Source organism: Cyanistes caeruleus, chromosome 4, assembly GCF_971803275.1.
Source record: "Cyanistes caeruleus chromosome 4, bCyaCae1.hap1.1, whole genome shotgun sequence".
Classification (NCBI taxonomy): Eukaryota; Metazoa; Chordata; class Aves; order Passeriformes; family Paridae; genus Cyanistes; species Cyanistes caeruleus.
In genome coordinates, this window is record NC_141704.1 from 14,459,222 (window position 1) to 14,475,089 (window position 15,868).

General features: G+C 45.3%; 1 protein-coding gene across 1 annotated transcript in view; it reads right to left on the reverse strand.

The window, feature by feature from the left end:
* Positions 1–15,868, reverse strand: part of LAMB1 (laminin subunit beta 1) — a 42,447-nt gene that overhangs the window by 25,705 nt on the left and 874 nt on the right. The window contains exons 3-13 of the mRNA XM_086886807.1: positions 13,582–13,717; positions 11,547–11,620; positions 9,525–9,713; positions 9,354–9,417; positions 7,677–7,879; positions 6,291–6,411; positions 5,939–6,127; positions 5,499–5,678; positions 4,973–5,085; positions 4,058–4,137; positions 1,458–1,593 (exon numbers count right to left, since the gene is read on the reverse strand). Coding sequence (XP_086742933.1) covers positions 1,458–1,593; positions 4,058–4,137; positions 4,973–5,085; positions 5,499–5,678; positions 5,939–6,127; positions 6,291–6,411; positions 7,677–7,879; positions 9,354–9,417; positions 9,525–9,713; positions 11,547–11,620; positions 13,582–13,717 — 1,485 coding nt within the window. The remainder of the gene's footprint in view (positions 1–1,457; positions 1,594–4,057; positions 4,138–4,972; positions 5,086–5,498; positions 5,679–5,938; positions 6,128–6,290; positions 6,412–7,676; positions 7,880–9,353; positions 9,418–9,524; positions 9,714–11,546; positions 11,621–13,581; positions 13,718–15,868) is intronic.

Below are 15,868 nucleotides of genomic sequence, written 5' to 3' on the forward strand. Positions count from 1 at the left end.
AGAGGAAAATGGTAACAGAAAATAGAAACATGGTGTTCAAATTTCCTGTTTCAAGTGTATCTGTATCCACAAATAGTTCTCTCCATAGAACAACATCCTGTGAATTCCTAAGGAAGCTGCTTCAGTAGAAAGGGATAAAATGCAAGGAAATATCTACATATATACATATCGCTTCAGGATGTCCCCTCATGTATTCTCACACTCTTTGAATAGAACCTGGCTGTAAGTTTTTAGCCTCTGACTTTGCACAATGATCAGAGCTCCCCAGAAAGGATGGCAGGCAGGAAGTGAGCAAGGGCATGCAGCTGTAGGAGCACAGGGGCTTGGCACTGCTTGTCAATCCCTGCAACTCTGTGTCACTGCACTTTGTCTTATGTTGGGCCCCTACTTGGGAATTCAGAGTTTTATTCTATCATCAGATTTGTGAGAAAGCTTTTCAATATTGGTTCTTTTTAAAATTGTTTGTTCCGAAGGATTCAAAAGGCAAGCCAGCAGCACATCCCCTTTTTTCATCTGTTTGGGGTGGATTTTTGTGCCAGGCTCTTCCATCCCTGAGCCTTGGAAGGGCCTTGGGTACCACCTCTACAGCTGGGTGGACACAAATGCACCAAAAACTATGTGCCAGGCCATGTGCCCTCTGCTGTGGAACAACTTCTGTTCAGTGCTATCTTCCATTTCTGATATGAGAGCAAAAATCCTCTGCCTTGGCTGAAACTGCAAAGTGGCTGCATTTTGATCAAAATAAATTAGGACACCAAGTACCCTGATTGTAGGCAGTCAAGGATCTGCTTCTTTAGAGAAACCATTATTTCCATCTCCCTGATTCCTTGCTGGAGGCAAAAGTGAATGATAGATCACCTAGCTGCTATTAATGAATTGAAAGCAAGGCTGTGTGATGGGCAATAGAAAGCCAGAGATCCTGTTGTACCACGCCAGCAGGCAAAACAAACTAGAGGCAACCTCACTTACAAAAACACTATTTTAAACAACCAATATGGTTTTAGGCATTCATAAAAGACGTGTTACTGGTGTACAGAAACCGTAAGAAGTGTGTCATTGTGCTTAAATGTGTGCTTTGTTCACTTCTAGTGAAGAGCCACCAAAGAGAAGAGCCAGTGTCTGTGTCTCACCTCTCTTGAGATAAGAGAAGTGGATGTGGTAGGTACACATGCAGTGGGGTACAGAGAGGGATGGTGACAGAAAACTAACTGTACAGTCATGATCAAAAACAGGTTTAAAAAGAACTGCAATTCCTCCCCCCTCAATTATTCCATTATTTATTGAGATTAAGATTGAAAAGCTATAGGCAAATGGTTTTCTGATACATTTTGGTTTTGTGTTTTCTATATTTTAATTGCAAAACATACAGGGTATAAAAGACACCTCCAAGAGCCAAATGGTGAAGCAACTTTCCCACACCTCTCCAGACCGTCCAGACCACTAAAACTGATACTCACAGGACCCAAGTTGGCTTCCTCTGCCTCGTAGATGTAATGATCAAGTGAAATGAAGTAATAGCCAGGCTCCACTTGGTTGCACTGACGTCCAAACATGTGGGGCCGGCATTCACATTGGCCAGATTCACTTGAGCAGCTAAAATGGAAGAGAAATGAATTTACAACAGATGCCGGCTATGCTGAGACAGTGTTGGAGCTGTCTTCCGCTTTGACATTTTAAATAACACAGGAGGAGAAGAACTTCTGAACACAGCAGACAGGAGATGCTCCTGGGCTCTGCAGCTGGGCCACCTGCACTACTAACATGGCAGCACAGCTGGAAGTACAGACCTGGCCCAACCCAGCTATCACACTCCAAAGCAACACCTAGGCTCAGGCTGGAAGCAAGCATGGACCAGGACCATTCCAGTGGGCAGTTGGCAAATAGTTTCCTCTGTTTGGATGGCAAGAGGATTTCATGCTATGGATGCAGTGGTTCCCTGAGACACAGGCACTCTGGGATTCTTACTTGCTACCAGATATAGCCAACAGGCACATCTGCCCTGAAGCTGAGGGCAGCCTTTGGCTCCTGCAAGCCACACAGACAGCATATCAGTTTGTATGGTCCCAGGCAGAGCAAGAACATGCATGACCCTACATGCCCCAGGATGCTGAGCTGCTCTCACTGCACAGCACCCAGACAGGTCACCATCAGCAGCTACATAGGGCTGCTTTAGAGTAGGACAGATACAACCAGTGACATGGAGCAGTCAGGGCCATCACCAGAAGGTCTGTCCAGAGTGACCCACAGATTTCCTGTTCTTTCATAATGAGCCATTTTCTTTACTCAGTACAGCTCTATCCCCAAACTGCCTTCGGCTGTTTAATTGTCCCCAGAGTGTCTGCCCTGCATCCTGCATCTATTGAAGAACCCTCAAGCACATTGCAATTTTGCACACACCCAATCACACTTTTTCAAAGGAAGTTTTTTTGGTCCATCAAAATATACCTCTTTCTTAACTTTGAGTATGATAAAAAAACATTTTCTAAAGGTAAATGCCTGTGGTTTCCATGAACAATCTCCAGACTCCTCAAGCCTCCAGACAATGAGTAATTTTTAAGCTAAAGTGGTTTTGAAGTTGCAGAGATTCACTTAAATATTCACTTTGAGATGCCAGAAGTGCCTTAGCTACCCCAGAAGAGGTGCTGGGAAGTTTTCCCTCCAGGGAGGCAATAACTCTACCACCTGGGTTACACCACAGGGATGAATTCTGGGCGAGGCACAGCATCCCACACCCTGAGTGGGAGCCAGAAAGCAGCAATTCAGCAGCTGAGGAGCCCCAAGGAGGGCAAAGCTCCCCCTTCCTAATGACGTGAGAGAGCAAAGTCGGGAGCCAGAGCTGGGCTTTGCGGCTCTCCTGTGGCTGGAGGAAAGCACAGCTGCTGCCTGCCCGTGCCAGGATGCTGCACGTCCCCTCCCCACATGGTTTTGCAATCGCCAGGCTCAGTGCATGGGAAACAGGCTGGGCTGTTACCCCAAAGCCCTGGAAGCAGCTGTGCTGGGGGAGCTGTTATGAGCTGTGTGGTGTAACCCATCTGTGCGCAGGGGCAAGCACGGGGGAGTAAATAATCCCTAACATCCACACTGCTGTCTGCCAAGGGCTAATAATTCACTTGGGAGCAGACAGGAGAGACGGCCTGTGGGCCATTCCCACGGCAATTCCTGATGCAGATGGGTGTCCGTGGGCTGTGACGACCTATGGGAGGCACACCAAGACGAGTCCCACACTCCCCCAGTGTTGTCCCATGGGCTTCAGAGGGAAAGAGTTCTTTGACCCCCTTGGGAAACTTCTGTGGCTTTAGACAAAAGCATGACATTTCAAAGGGTTTGTGGAAGGAAGGGGAGAGGAAAAAAAAAAAAAAGGAAAAGAACATGCTGCTGTTGACAAGTCAGGGGTTGGACACACACCTAGCACACAGAGAACTGCTCTGGTCAGAGAAGCAATCTGGCTACCCAGCACCCCACTGACAGGGCATCTAAGCCACTACTTTCCATGCAGATATTGATGGATACATATTCAAAACCTATAACTTTCTCTAAAATACGTCCACCTCCTCAGTCGCCGCTTCCAGGTCCACATCCCACCACCACTGGGGCAACAGAGCAGTACTGTGCAGCTAGCATGCTTTCCCTAGCAGCAGTGGGCGGAAAGATTGGGCAAAGGGTGACCTGGGAGCAAAGCAAGACCAGCCTGTCCATGTCACTGCCCGATTCCTGCTTTCATCCTGTAAGAGCAAAGCTTTGACATGGACCATACCCCGGGTTACAGCCAAGGAAGAGCTTAATCCACATCTGGTTCCTACCGTGGCTGACAAAGGCAGGGCTACACTAAAGCAGTTTTACACGTTCACCTGCACCAGTGGCACAAACAGAGGTTGCTCAGCACAGAAGAGACATGGATGCCCCATCACGCTTGCTACAATCAAGATCTATCACCTTCTGAAGCAGAAAGATGGTATCAAACATCCTCCCCCAGAGCACACTGAGCCCTGGATGCTGTGGTTGCAAAAAGGTGAAACTGGGTGAAGGATTACAGGAGAGTAACTGGGCTGAGACTCACTTGTTGTTCAGCGCTCCTCCCTGGTCGCAGTCGCACGGCCGACATCCATCCATGTCATTGCTCAGGCCCCAGTGCTCAGGCTGCAGGAGAAAACACCACCAGCGCTGTAACCTGGTGCACACTTAGTTCCATCTAACCCAAAGGCACATTTTTAAACAGAGCACAGGCTATCCCAGACTGCCCCACAACCCATGATGAATCCTGCTCCCCTGGTTGTGGGCCTACCCCCACAAGCACCAACACCACTTCCCTACCTGCTCTCCTCCCACCTTGTTGACCATGTCAAGGGCAAGAGAGCCACACATGGGGCAGTGGGTATTTGTGTAGGGCACTGCACTTGCAGGGCTGCTACTCTGCAACTTGCTTGCTGGATAGACAGACAGACTTGTTTGGTTTTTCCATGCAATTCACTGCTAGATAAGAGTTTCTTGGTGTTTGTATAAACACATCCAGTTATCTGACAGTGTGTTTCTATAACACTCCAGCATGCATAAACACTACATGGAAATGTATGTGTATGAAATAATCCCTGCCTAAAACAACGGCCAGTTTAGAAAGAAATTTTTTGGTAACACTGTTTCCCTGACCATTCCATCTTTCACCCCAGAAAGGACTTTAGCAGAACAGCCCTAGATCCCTCATTTTCAGAGCAACCACAGGTATCCCAATGTCTCACTCCTTATGGTCCCACGAATCAGACTGGATGCTCCTGTCTGCCTTGACATGCATCCCAGGTCCCCAAAATACACCACATTTCATGGCTCCTGATAGCCCAAGGTGCCCTTCACAGCCTGAATGCCATGCATGGGCTAGTAGGCAGTCAGAGACAGTGGCCAGCACCTTGCTCCATGCTTCCCACACTCCAGCCTCCCTCACACCAGTGTCGCCTAATTTATTTTACGATTAACTACTTGCCAGACATTGATTGCACTGCTTTCCTGTCACCAGACGCTTACAATAGCAGTTTCCTGTCTCTGAATCACAAGGATTCCCCCCGGGGTGGGTACCCAGAGGATTACACGCACAAGCTGGATTGGGAAATACAAATAGCAGGTCAAAAGCAGGACTGGATTCATATTTTAGACAGTGTTCAAATTAAATATATCCATTAAAGTTTCTCCTCAATTCCCCATTATAGAAATTAATTTCATTCTTTGCCCACCACCCATCCCAGTAAAACTTTCCTGGCCGAGAGACTTATAATTGAAAAGGAATAAGGAAGATTATTCTATTTCCACTGAATACACTAGAAGGATCAAAAGGCAAACTGCATTTTAAAGGTTGGTGGACTGCAAGCTAGATCAAATCTACAGTAATGTTTTTCTTTAGCCAAAACATGAAAAAAAAAAAGAAATCCATCCCACAAACCAGCTTCTCCTGGCACTAACAGCTCCTCAAAGAGCTTTTGATCACACATAAAGGAACATATGTTTTTACTCACACTGACAGCCCGCTGGGTCATCAGCACTCAGGCCATAGAAACCTTCTTTGCAGAGGTCACAACGCTCCCCCTGGACAAATAATTTACAACGGCACTGTCCGGCAATGAGGCCGGTGGAGAAATCAGTGTAGCGGTCGCAGATCCCCCCATTTTGGGAGCCAGCCGGGTCACAGTTGCAAGCTAAGAAGAAAGCACCACATGCGTTTTATTAACTGCTACAAAATTAAAGGCCAAGTCTCACACTGAATTACTGAAATTCAGCTCTGTGTAGAAAAACTGTCACTCCTGCAAGTATTAGACATGACGTGGGTTGGACACACAAGGACCGGGTAAATCTCCCTCAAAGAGAAAACAAAACCCAGCCAGGCTCACTCAAGACCTCCAAGACAATCACCTTTGCTCAGGGATCCCAAGGCCATTCCGAGTGGGGCTGCACTTACGCTCACAGACGTCGGGGTCCCGCAGATCTCTCTCTGGGTGCTGGAAGTAGAAGGGCTTGCACTGCTCACAGTTGCGTCCCACAGTGTTGTGCTGGCAGTCGTCGCACACCCCGCCGCTGGTGTTCCCCGTCGTCATGTACACAGCCATGTCAAAGTGGCACTGGCTGGAGTGCCCATTGCAGTTGCACTCTGTGACAAAGACAGAAAGCAGAGTGAGAGTCCTGGGGGAAGTGCAGCTCTGCAGAAAAGACACACTGGTGTCAGCCAAAGAACATGAAGAATTTTACACACAAGCACAAGTAACAGCATGTAAAGCTCATGGCACCCAGTTCTGCATTTTACTGCTACTCACTTTTGCATGCGTTACTATTGCGACCTTCAGCAGGGCGCCAGGGTAAGTCATGGTAGAAATCCAAACACTGCTCACAGTTTAATCCTTTGGTATTATGTCTGCACATGCAGTGACCATGAACCTGTAATTGAAAAAAAAAGGAAAAAAGAAGGAAAAAAAATAAAAGAACCCTGTTGGTTATAAATGAAAAAAGGAAAAAACCCAAAGCATGAATGCAAAATAAAGCTAGCACATAATGGACATATACTTTTGGAGACTTTAATCCATGTAATTGCATTTAGAAAAGACATAAAGGGCCATAGGAATGTCCTTCACCTGCCCAGGTGTCCTCATACAAAGTTGTCCTTCTTTCCTTACTGGAACTAGTGCCTGAGTAAATGCTTTCAGAAATAAACAAGGAGAGCACAGTTCCGCCCCAATAATCACAGAAGCCTCTTGGAACTAAAAGTTAGCTGTTTATTAGCTGGTAATTAGCTATTAACATGCATCTATTTATATCAGCAGGTCACTAGCCCAGTGCCCTCTTTCCAGCCCTGCCTTGGTTCTCAAAGCAAAGATAACAGCCAGTTTGGATGGCATTTATCCATCAGCCCCAGGCTTTGCCTTTGCCCTGTGTACTGGACAAGCACCAAGCAGACCAACAGTGGTTGTGTGACAGCTGCTGCCACAGACCACCAGCACTGTAGCCATAATGTTAAAGGCAAAGCTTGGGCGGAGACACTGACCCAAACACAGGGCAATGGAGCATACCGGGCTCCATGGCATCCTGCAGCTCTAGACAACCCACACAACTGTCCCACATGCTTCCACATCTCCAACCAGTTAATAACTCACCCATTAACAGGGTGCTATTACTGCTTGTCATGCAAAAATCATGAGGAAAAGCAGACCCCAGAAGGGATGTGGCATTTGTGCAGCAGCATACCATGGAGGCAATCAGAGTTTTCCTTCAGGGCCTGTGTTTATTAGGGCTACAGTATCCACTTCTGTGCTGGTAATGACTAATACAAACACAGGTTATGTTTGATTCACGAGAGTTTCAGCCTTTGATGCCTCTATTCCACTTCAATTTTGAGGTAACCAAGTCAACTCATACACTGGTCTCTGACCTAATAAGGTTACACTCCCTTTCTTCATTCCTACATTTCAATTTCATCAGCTCTTTAACATAATTAGAAAAGGAATGTAAAAAATTATCACATAATCTGAGATGTTTGATTAACACCAATAATAACATGCGTTTGCCAAGGAGGAATAATTATAACAGCTTTGTTGTTTGAAAATCAACCATGCAGGAGTGAAAGACAGTTCTTTACATTTGTGTTCAAATCACTTAAAAAAGACACAGACAAGAAGAATTTCATGCAGAAAAGTGCAAATACTTACCATTCCTTCCACCTCCTCATCCAAGCCCTCCACGGGCGCACACTCACTGGCGTGCCCATAGCAGAAACAGTTGCCACGAACCACCATGTCGTAGATGGCATAGTAGTACTTCTCTCGGATCTCCATCCTGGAGTCCAAGAGGTTATCCCCCAGCGTGTGCAGCTTGACAAATTTGACTCTCAGATTTGTGATCTTTAATAGGTCTGCAGGGGACACACACAAAATACCTAACCAGCAGGCCTGTTTTGGAATTACTTACTAGGTAATATGCTGAATGGAAGGAAGCCAGGAGTGACCTCCTAAGCATGCTTCCTATGGGCAGATTAGATCAGAATTCATTTCAGCACCTACACATCACTTCATACTCCCCAAATTAAAAAAAAAAAAGAAAAAAAAAGTTGCAATATTTTACCACTACACTAACTATAGGTAAGTTTAAGCATAATTTAAAATAATGGTCTATTTTGTTATAGACATGCACAGGCACATCCACAAACGTTAAAGGCAAGGAGAAAAGCACCACCTAAAAGACACTGGTTCTTTGGGGTTTTAAAATATAAGATGGGTAAGGACTTGATATCAAGAAACTGCTGCCAAGTGGACCAGAAGCCATTGGAGTTGCGAGACTTTTGGAAAAAGTCTTAGTTGGAAACAGAAACAAATAATTCTTCTTTTGTATACGCCCAACTTTTCTAGCAAATATAATTAGTTACATTTTGTGGGAAACACCCCATCACTGATCAAATAGAAAGAAGTTCTTGAGGGATGATCCATGGGAATACAATATTGCAGTAATTAATACTATTCACATGTTTCCTTTGATATGCCATTTCTTATAGCCTTGAACTAGGCTTGACAAGGCACTTCCAGCCCATGAAAGCAGTTTCTCCTTTAAAACATTGAGTAAAGAAAAAACCAACATTAAACTCATAGCAACCAGCAGACACTCCTCTACTTCACATATTTCCTTTTGCTTCAGGTAGCTTTACACTGAGGGGCACGAACCCAACCTGAGAATGCATATTAAATCTGAGGTCAGCTTAAGGTCAAGCACTGCAGTTCCCTCAGGCCAAATGCCCTGCAAGGTTTCTCTTTAAGCCACTCTGAGTAACAGATCTCTCTACCTCTGCATTCATGGATTGCCATGACCATGCACAAAACACTACAGCAAGTTGTGGTTTATGACCACATCTGTGTGGTCCAGACATGCAGTGCCACCATGGCCAACTGTTCCAAAGTCAAGACTATGTTCTGAAAAATAAAACGTGACCCCATTCATTTTAGCAGAAGTAAATGAAATAAATACCTTTGCAGCTCTGTTTATTTGCTTTCTGAATACTATACAAATACAGGACCACATTCCAAGGTTTCTCTTGGCAATTGCATGTATTTTGGGGAAAGAGGGTCTTTAATGAAAATAAATCCCTGATCAATTAAGAAAAGGAGCAGCTCCAATGAAGTGTGCAAGAACAATCCCTTGAGTTCACAGCACTGATCTTTATTTCCAAGCACATTACTGTCTGAGCCAGAAAAAGGAGCTATACACAAAGGTATTCATATGACTTCAAAACTGCTATCGGGGCTAATGCATGACTTTGTTAGTGGATTAGTGGTTTTTGTAAGCAAGTAAGTACTGAAATGCTCTCAAATCAGCCTGAAAGGTAACTGCATACATACTCTGAATCCTTGGACTATATGGATCTTCAATTCGAAAAGCAGGATCGAGAACACGATAAATTACCTGGAGGAAAAATCAAACAATGAAGATTCAGGTTCCAAAATAAGAGAATCTGAATTTCTAGGGAAAAAGTCTACACAATAAACATATTAGAAAAAAGTGTCTCTGACCTCTCCCTCTGTTGAAGGTTCAATATCAGAGTATCTGGAATCACAGATTATATCATCCACTTTCTTCATGGGTCCAGTCGAAATCCCAGGAAAGGAGCTCTCACAGTCATATGCAAAATACCTGTAAACTTGCCAAGTCTCTCCAAAGTCAGATGATCTCTCAATCAACATTGCAGCAGGACGGAATGTCTAATAGTAAGAAAAAGAAGAGATTTCATTTGGTTTATTATTACTTACATTCGCATTGAGTCTTATTAGTATGAGCAATGTCTGGATTTTAATCTCTCTCCCTGCACCGAATACTTCCAATATGTGAAAATATTGTAAATACTTCTCTGATGACATTCTGCTTTCTTCTCAGAGTCAGATACATGAAATAACACACATCAAACCACAGTGCCGGTCTTCAAAAGACAGCACTCAATGGCCAAGTGCTTGAACACACTTAAAATAAACAAGGAAACTTGTAAAGGTTTTTTTGATTCCAAACCTTTTCTGAAAAGTGGGGGTTAAAGTAGGGCTTTACAGAGACAAAAGGCTTTTTTCCCACAGCTTGTGGAAATCAGCAGAGCCTTCTTCCTTGCTGTACCTTTTTGAGGGATCTTTTGCAAAGGACCTAATAGGCCTCTTCTCCTTACTACAGGGAGCAGGAGGCCACTGCCAGTGCTTCCCTTCCAGCTCTGATGTCCAGAAGTTACTGCTGAGCAGGTACCTCTGATGCTCAGAGAAGAGCCGGCATTTTCTCTCTTTGTCTGACCACATGACCTTTTGTCGCATCTCAGTGCCTCTGTGCTGCCTTAAGAAAACCTTTATGGAGATTGAGAAGTTCAGCTTCATCCACTCATGCTGCACTTGACCCCCCCAGTCTCCAGTGACTTTCCTCCAGCTGCCCTCCCCAGACTCTGGCAGGCTGCATTTGCTTCACACAAACCAGTGTCCTTCTTACCTACATGTATTCAACTCTAGAACAACAAATTAATGAAGTTTTGAAAAGATTTTAAATCCCTCTTACCTAAAAAAATAATGCTTTAATTTTTGTGCTGCCTTTCAGAAACCAGATATTTATTTAACCCTGGCTTGTACCTACCAAGAAATGCCAACAATCTCTTCTTTAGTTTTATGTATTCAGAGGAGAACCTCCCTGAGCCAAGCACAAAAGCATTTCAGTCACAGCTGGAAAGAGATTTTTTCTCTCCTTCCTGGCTGAAAATATCACCCAACTTAGAAACTAGTATCTCACCCAACAAAAAAATTTAGCAACCCAGAAGTAAGGCAGCTCAAGTGTCTACCACACAAAGTCCACAAAGCATCATGAAAACTTTCCCCTGAAGTCTTCCTCCTGACAGCAGACCAAGCTCCAGCACTGGGGTATGATGGCTGCAGCACCCACATCATGTCAGGGGTCTTTTGGGGGTCCCTCACTGCTGTCGTCAGTAGAAATTACACCTTCCACCTCAGCCACCACCTTAAGGCACAGAGAGAAACCCTAGCTGACAGCAAAGGAAAGAAGAACCAGCTGTCCTAGAAAGCTGATGCATAAAAATGAAGAGATGAATTTGTCCACATGGGAAGAGCATTTAGGACGTACAAGACAAGTTACCATTCCAAGACATCTGTTTGTAAAAAAACAAAGACGCTCTGTGTACAGATGTTCCTTCTTCCTGAAGACCTTTCCATTTGTGAAATGAAAACTGATACCATGGCCAACTTTTTTCAGGAAAAAAACCTTGCTACTATGTGACTTAGCTAACAATCTTCTAGAATACAACCACAAAACACACATCAACGCAAAACCCAGCTTCAGCATGACTCCTTCTGCAGCCTCACTGGACTTCAAACACAAGTCAGAACTCAGACTTTCTGCATGACTTCAGCACTGGTTAATGGTTGGCAGATCCAAAAAATTCAGACCAAATAGTTCAGACAAAGCCCAAATCCCAAATATCAAATAGATGTGAAGGTCTGCGAGACCTCTCATTTCCTCATGTTTTAGGGCTCAGGCTAAGGCTGTGGCTTCCTTACCTTGAAGGTCATAATGAGATGAGTGAAATGAAACTCAGCCTCCAAGTCCAGCTGGATAGTCACATTTTCCAAACCTGCAGGGGCAGAGAAAAGGTGTTCAGCAAACAAGGACACCTTCCAGTCTCTACATCTAAACTTTGCCAAAGTTTTTCACTCTGCTGGCATGAGACTATTTTCTTTATCACTTGGTTGTGTGTGAATGATGCTTTAGTGCGTGCCTGAGGTACAGGGGGAGACACCAAGACCCTGCTGAAGATTATCATGCATGGGATTGCTGCACATGATCAGCACCAAACACACCACACCCAGAGCCTGCAGTGCTATTTGAGACAGAACCGTGGCTGGCATCGCTGGATTTGGGGCAAGGACAGGACCACCACAAGTTGAGCCCTGGCACCAAAGCTCCCAGCAGGGACCCACCAAGCTGGAGATGCTGAGCCCAGATCTGTGTGGTGGCCACAGGCTGTTCTACCACACTGCAGCCTCTCTGGCAGCAGCAGCAGCACAAGCTTCTGCAGCCCTAACATCCCCAGTCTCACTATGTCTGGTGAGGGCCATTCCCCACCATTTTTCACTCACTCTGGACTTTCCTGTCCACAAGAATAGTTCCTTTATAACTGGGTTTTGAAACTCTCCTAAAGCAACTATCACAGCCCCACTTTGCAATCCCAAGGATAAAGAAAATAGTGAGAGGCAAAAGGTTTTCTAAACTGCTGTAGGACTACCTGTGGTCAAGGACACTACACAGAAAGGAAGAAAAACAGCTAGAAATATTATTTTGCCTTGTGAAAAGAGCTCTCAAAACAGCTGGATGCTAATTATACTGTAGTTAGAAATAAAAAATAAAATCAAGATTTACAGAGAGGAGAAAGGGTAAGAAATGAAAATAATAAAACAATAAGGCACTTAAATTTTTGACCAGCTGTAACCTTCTGTGAAGCATGCAGCAATGGTCCCTTATGCTGTATGCCTGAATAGATGAAAACATGAATTGGACAGAAAGAATCATTTGTTTTTTATTGTTGAGGGACATTTTCATGACCTTATGAGCTAAGAAACTTTTCTGTATGAATGCTGCCAAGCCTGTTGCAAAAAACATGAATTATCTGGAATGCTGGAAGAGAACTGCTGGAGGCAAGCAGCTTACTAGGTTGATCTAAATGGTTAAAAAAGGGATTTAGTGAAAACCTTTTTTTAACAGGCAGCAAAACTGTTACAAATATTACCTTCTTTTTTCATATACAATAAGGCAGTTACTGCCAATGCATTTTCAGAAATCCCATCCTGTCCAGCTGGCTTTAAGGCTTTGGGGTAGGACTGCTGAGAAATCCTCACTGCCTTGTTTTGTGTAAGAAGGCATGCCAAAAGCAGAACCAGAAAAGTAAAACAGGCGGAGGAAGGATTAAAAGAACAAAAACCCCACCAAACTTATATGTATTTTTTTTTTTTGTTTTTAACTAGCTGGCTCGTTTCTGCAGTTCATTTCATTGCTTGGCAAATGCTACAGAAACAGGCAGCTCAGGAAAGAGAAGGCAGCTTGTAGGGTAAGAGATATCCCTGGCTTTACTGTCCCGGGGTAGGAAAAGGAACTCGGAGGTTTGCAGGCAGGGCAGCAGCCCCCAGCTCTGCCCAAAGCCCTCCTTGCACAGCCTCCAGCCCCGCGGGAAGCCCTGCTGCGCTGCCTTGCCAGCACCACCCTGGCATATTCACTCCTGGAAGGCTGCTCCGCTCCTGCTGCCCAAATATGAGGGAGATCTGAGGCCAGTGTGGAAAACTCTTCTCTTTAGGAAAGGATTCTTGCAGAGTGCTTGGACGGCTGTTTCCAGCACTCCTGGACTCGGGGGGTGTTAGAGATTAAGGACCGCTCCAGGGCACACAAAAGCGGCCAGTTTTACTCATCGCTCCTCACACAGCGTGATCCTTCTCAGGGCAGTAATCACCAGGCCAGAGATAACAGCAAACCCACAGGTACCCTTAAACAAAAGGAGGGAAAACAGCTCCCAGCCCCGGAAATTGCTCTGGACAAACCTCATACCATTTTCCGACTGCCACCAGAGCTTCAGGCGATTTGGAGCGAACGTGGTGACGACATTTTCAATGCGATGACTGTCGGGATTGAGAGTATCGTGGAAGGGGTCCTCCGAGTCACATATGAAACATTTTTTGTCCTCCTGAAACAACACGATAATCAGCATTACCGATTCTATCCATGGGGCAATAGTTGCTTCCTGCAGATAAGAGTATTTTCCATCCATATCACATTCCACTCATTTTGCTTGCAGTAGTCATAAAAGATTTTTTTTGTTGAAATGCTAAGTGTTTTTACCTTTATGAATTAATGCGAATTGTCAAATGGAAAATATGCCAGAAATTCCATCAAATTCATTTTTAGGGGAAGCATTTTTTCAATGAAAATTGCAGTTTCAGGAAATCTCTTCCAGCATACGTATTCTCCTGTGGAATTCAAAACCAACGGCAGCATCTACAGAAAATTGCTGAATTGCTTCTGTAAAAATGCATACGTGCAAAACTGCATCTTAACAACTTGTGTAAAATAACTCTGGCTTTTGGAAGCTGGCTTGGAGATGCAAGTTGCCTGCATTAGGGACACCTCCCGTGAGGCTTCAGTGCACATCAAGGGGCCCTCAGTGATTTAGCCCTTTTCTCTGAATTCCGCTTGTCAAACTCCAAACTGTACATTTTTAGCTAGTATTACAATCCCAGACTGTGTACAGAAAGTCCATCTGCACATATTACAAGGTCTGCCCAAGCAAAACCAGCTCGGAACAACTCTGGCATGTGCTGCTTGGGAAAACTGGAAGCTTCTTCACCAGGGGGACAAAACCTCATCATGGCTATTACTACAAACAGTGCTGTTTTTGCATTGTCCTTCTGCCTAAAACCACCACTTTCTGATTGCAAGGGAGGATGCAAACTGAACCAAAAGGCAGGGTTCCTTCCCAGACAAACGGGAGGGGGCAGATGAGGGAGAGGAGCTCTTTGGATGGCAGTGAAGGAGCCCCAACACACCAGCAACTCACGGCCGTCGAAAGCAACACAGGCTTCATTCCTCCGGCATGGAGACAAACGCAATTCTTTATCAGCCAAGAATGTGAGAGCTGGCAGGTCTGCACCACACAGGCTCTCCCTTTCACCAATTCTGACTTCAGAGGCTCCTCCCAAGCTCAGGGCTTCACCTCCCACGAGCCTTCAAACACTACTCCAGCAGAAAGAATGGGAAGAGCAGGGGTCCCAGGGAAGAAGTTCCCTACTGTCTGCTCCAAGCTTCTCTCCCCCTGCACTTCATGCCACAGCTTGCTCCTTCTCTGACCAAAACTGAATCCTAGAAGACCTAATTCTGCCAAGCACCTAGAGCAGCCACACCCCATGTTATTAAGAGGATATTAGCACCTGCCACGATTTCTTCAATACCACACACTGTGGCTCAGGGACATCCTGAATGCTGAACCGGGGCTGGGAGACCAAGGACACAGGCACATGAGAACTTCTGAAGTGATGCTTTCTACAGAGGCACTTCAATATTTTTTGAGACAAGAAAATGTAACAAAGCACCTCTGCTGTCTTATTCTACCAGAGATGCTTATGTTGTTAAAGTCAATCCCAACATACACTGAAAATGTTCAGTGAAGCTAAATCCCATGTCAAATAAAGTATTAATTCTACTAGACAGTAGTTTATACGGTAAAACTATAGGGGGGGGGGGGGGGAAGGATGAGGGGAGACTTGGTAACTTCAGGGCATAAATGGGTCAAATGCTACAGCCCCTCCTGCTTCCCGTGGTTTTCCTTCCAAGCTCCAGAATCCGGCCCTATTGTCTCTACAGTAATTCGCCCGGAGATTATCCATTTACTTTCAGTTCAACAGAGTTCCACGTATAACTGATAGTTTATTCTCCTCCACCATCCTTTCTGTCTCAGAGATTTTAAGTTTGGTGAGCTGCTTCTGGCTTCAAAAAGCAACAGCTCACCAGATGTGCTGAGACAACCTTATTTGCATCCTTCCACTCCGAGACCATACACATGTAATTTCATTACGGGGATTGTGGACAGAACATTGCCGGGCCCTACAGCCCACTCTCCTTTAGGAAGCTGTCTAGACGGCTCCAAGCGAGCCTGGAAATAAAGCATTAATTGGACTTACTGCGGCACATTCTTCCTTATTGGCCTCGATCAGGAAAGGGGGGTCGGGAGCCGAAAGCCGCGGGGGATTCCCTGGACCCGGGGTGTGGGGTCCAGGACGGAGCACGATGCTGCCCCACCGGAGACCGCTGCCCGCGCCTCCCACCCGCCGGCGGCGGCTCG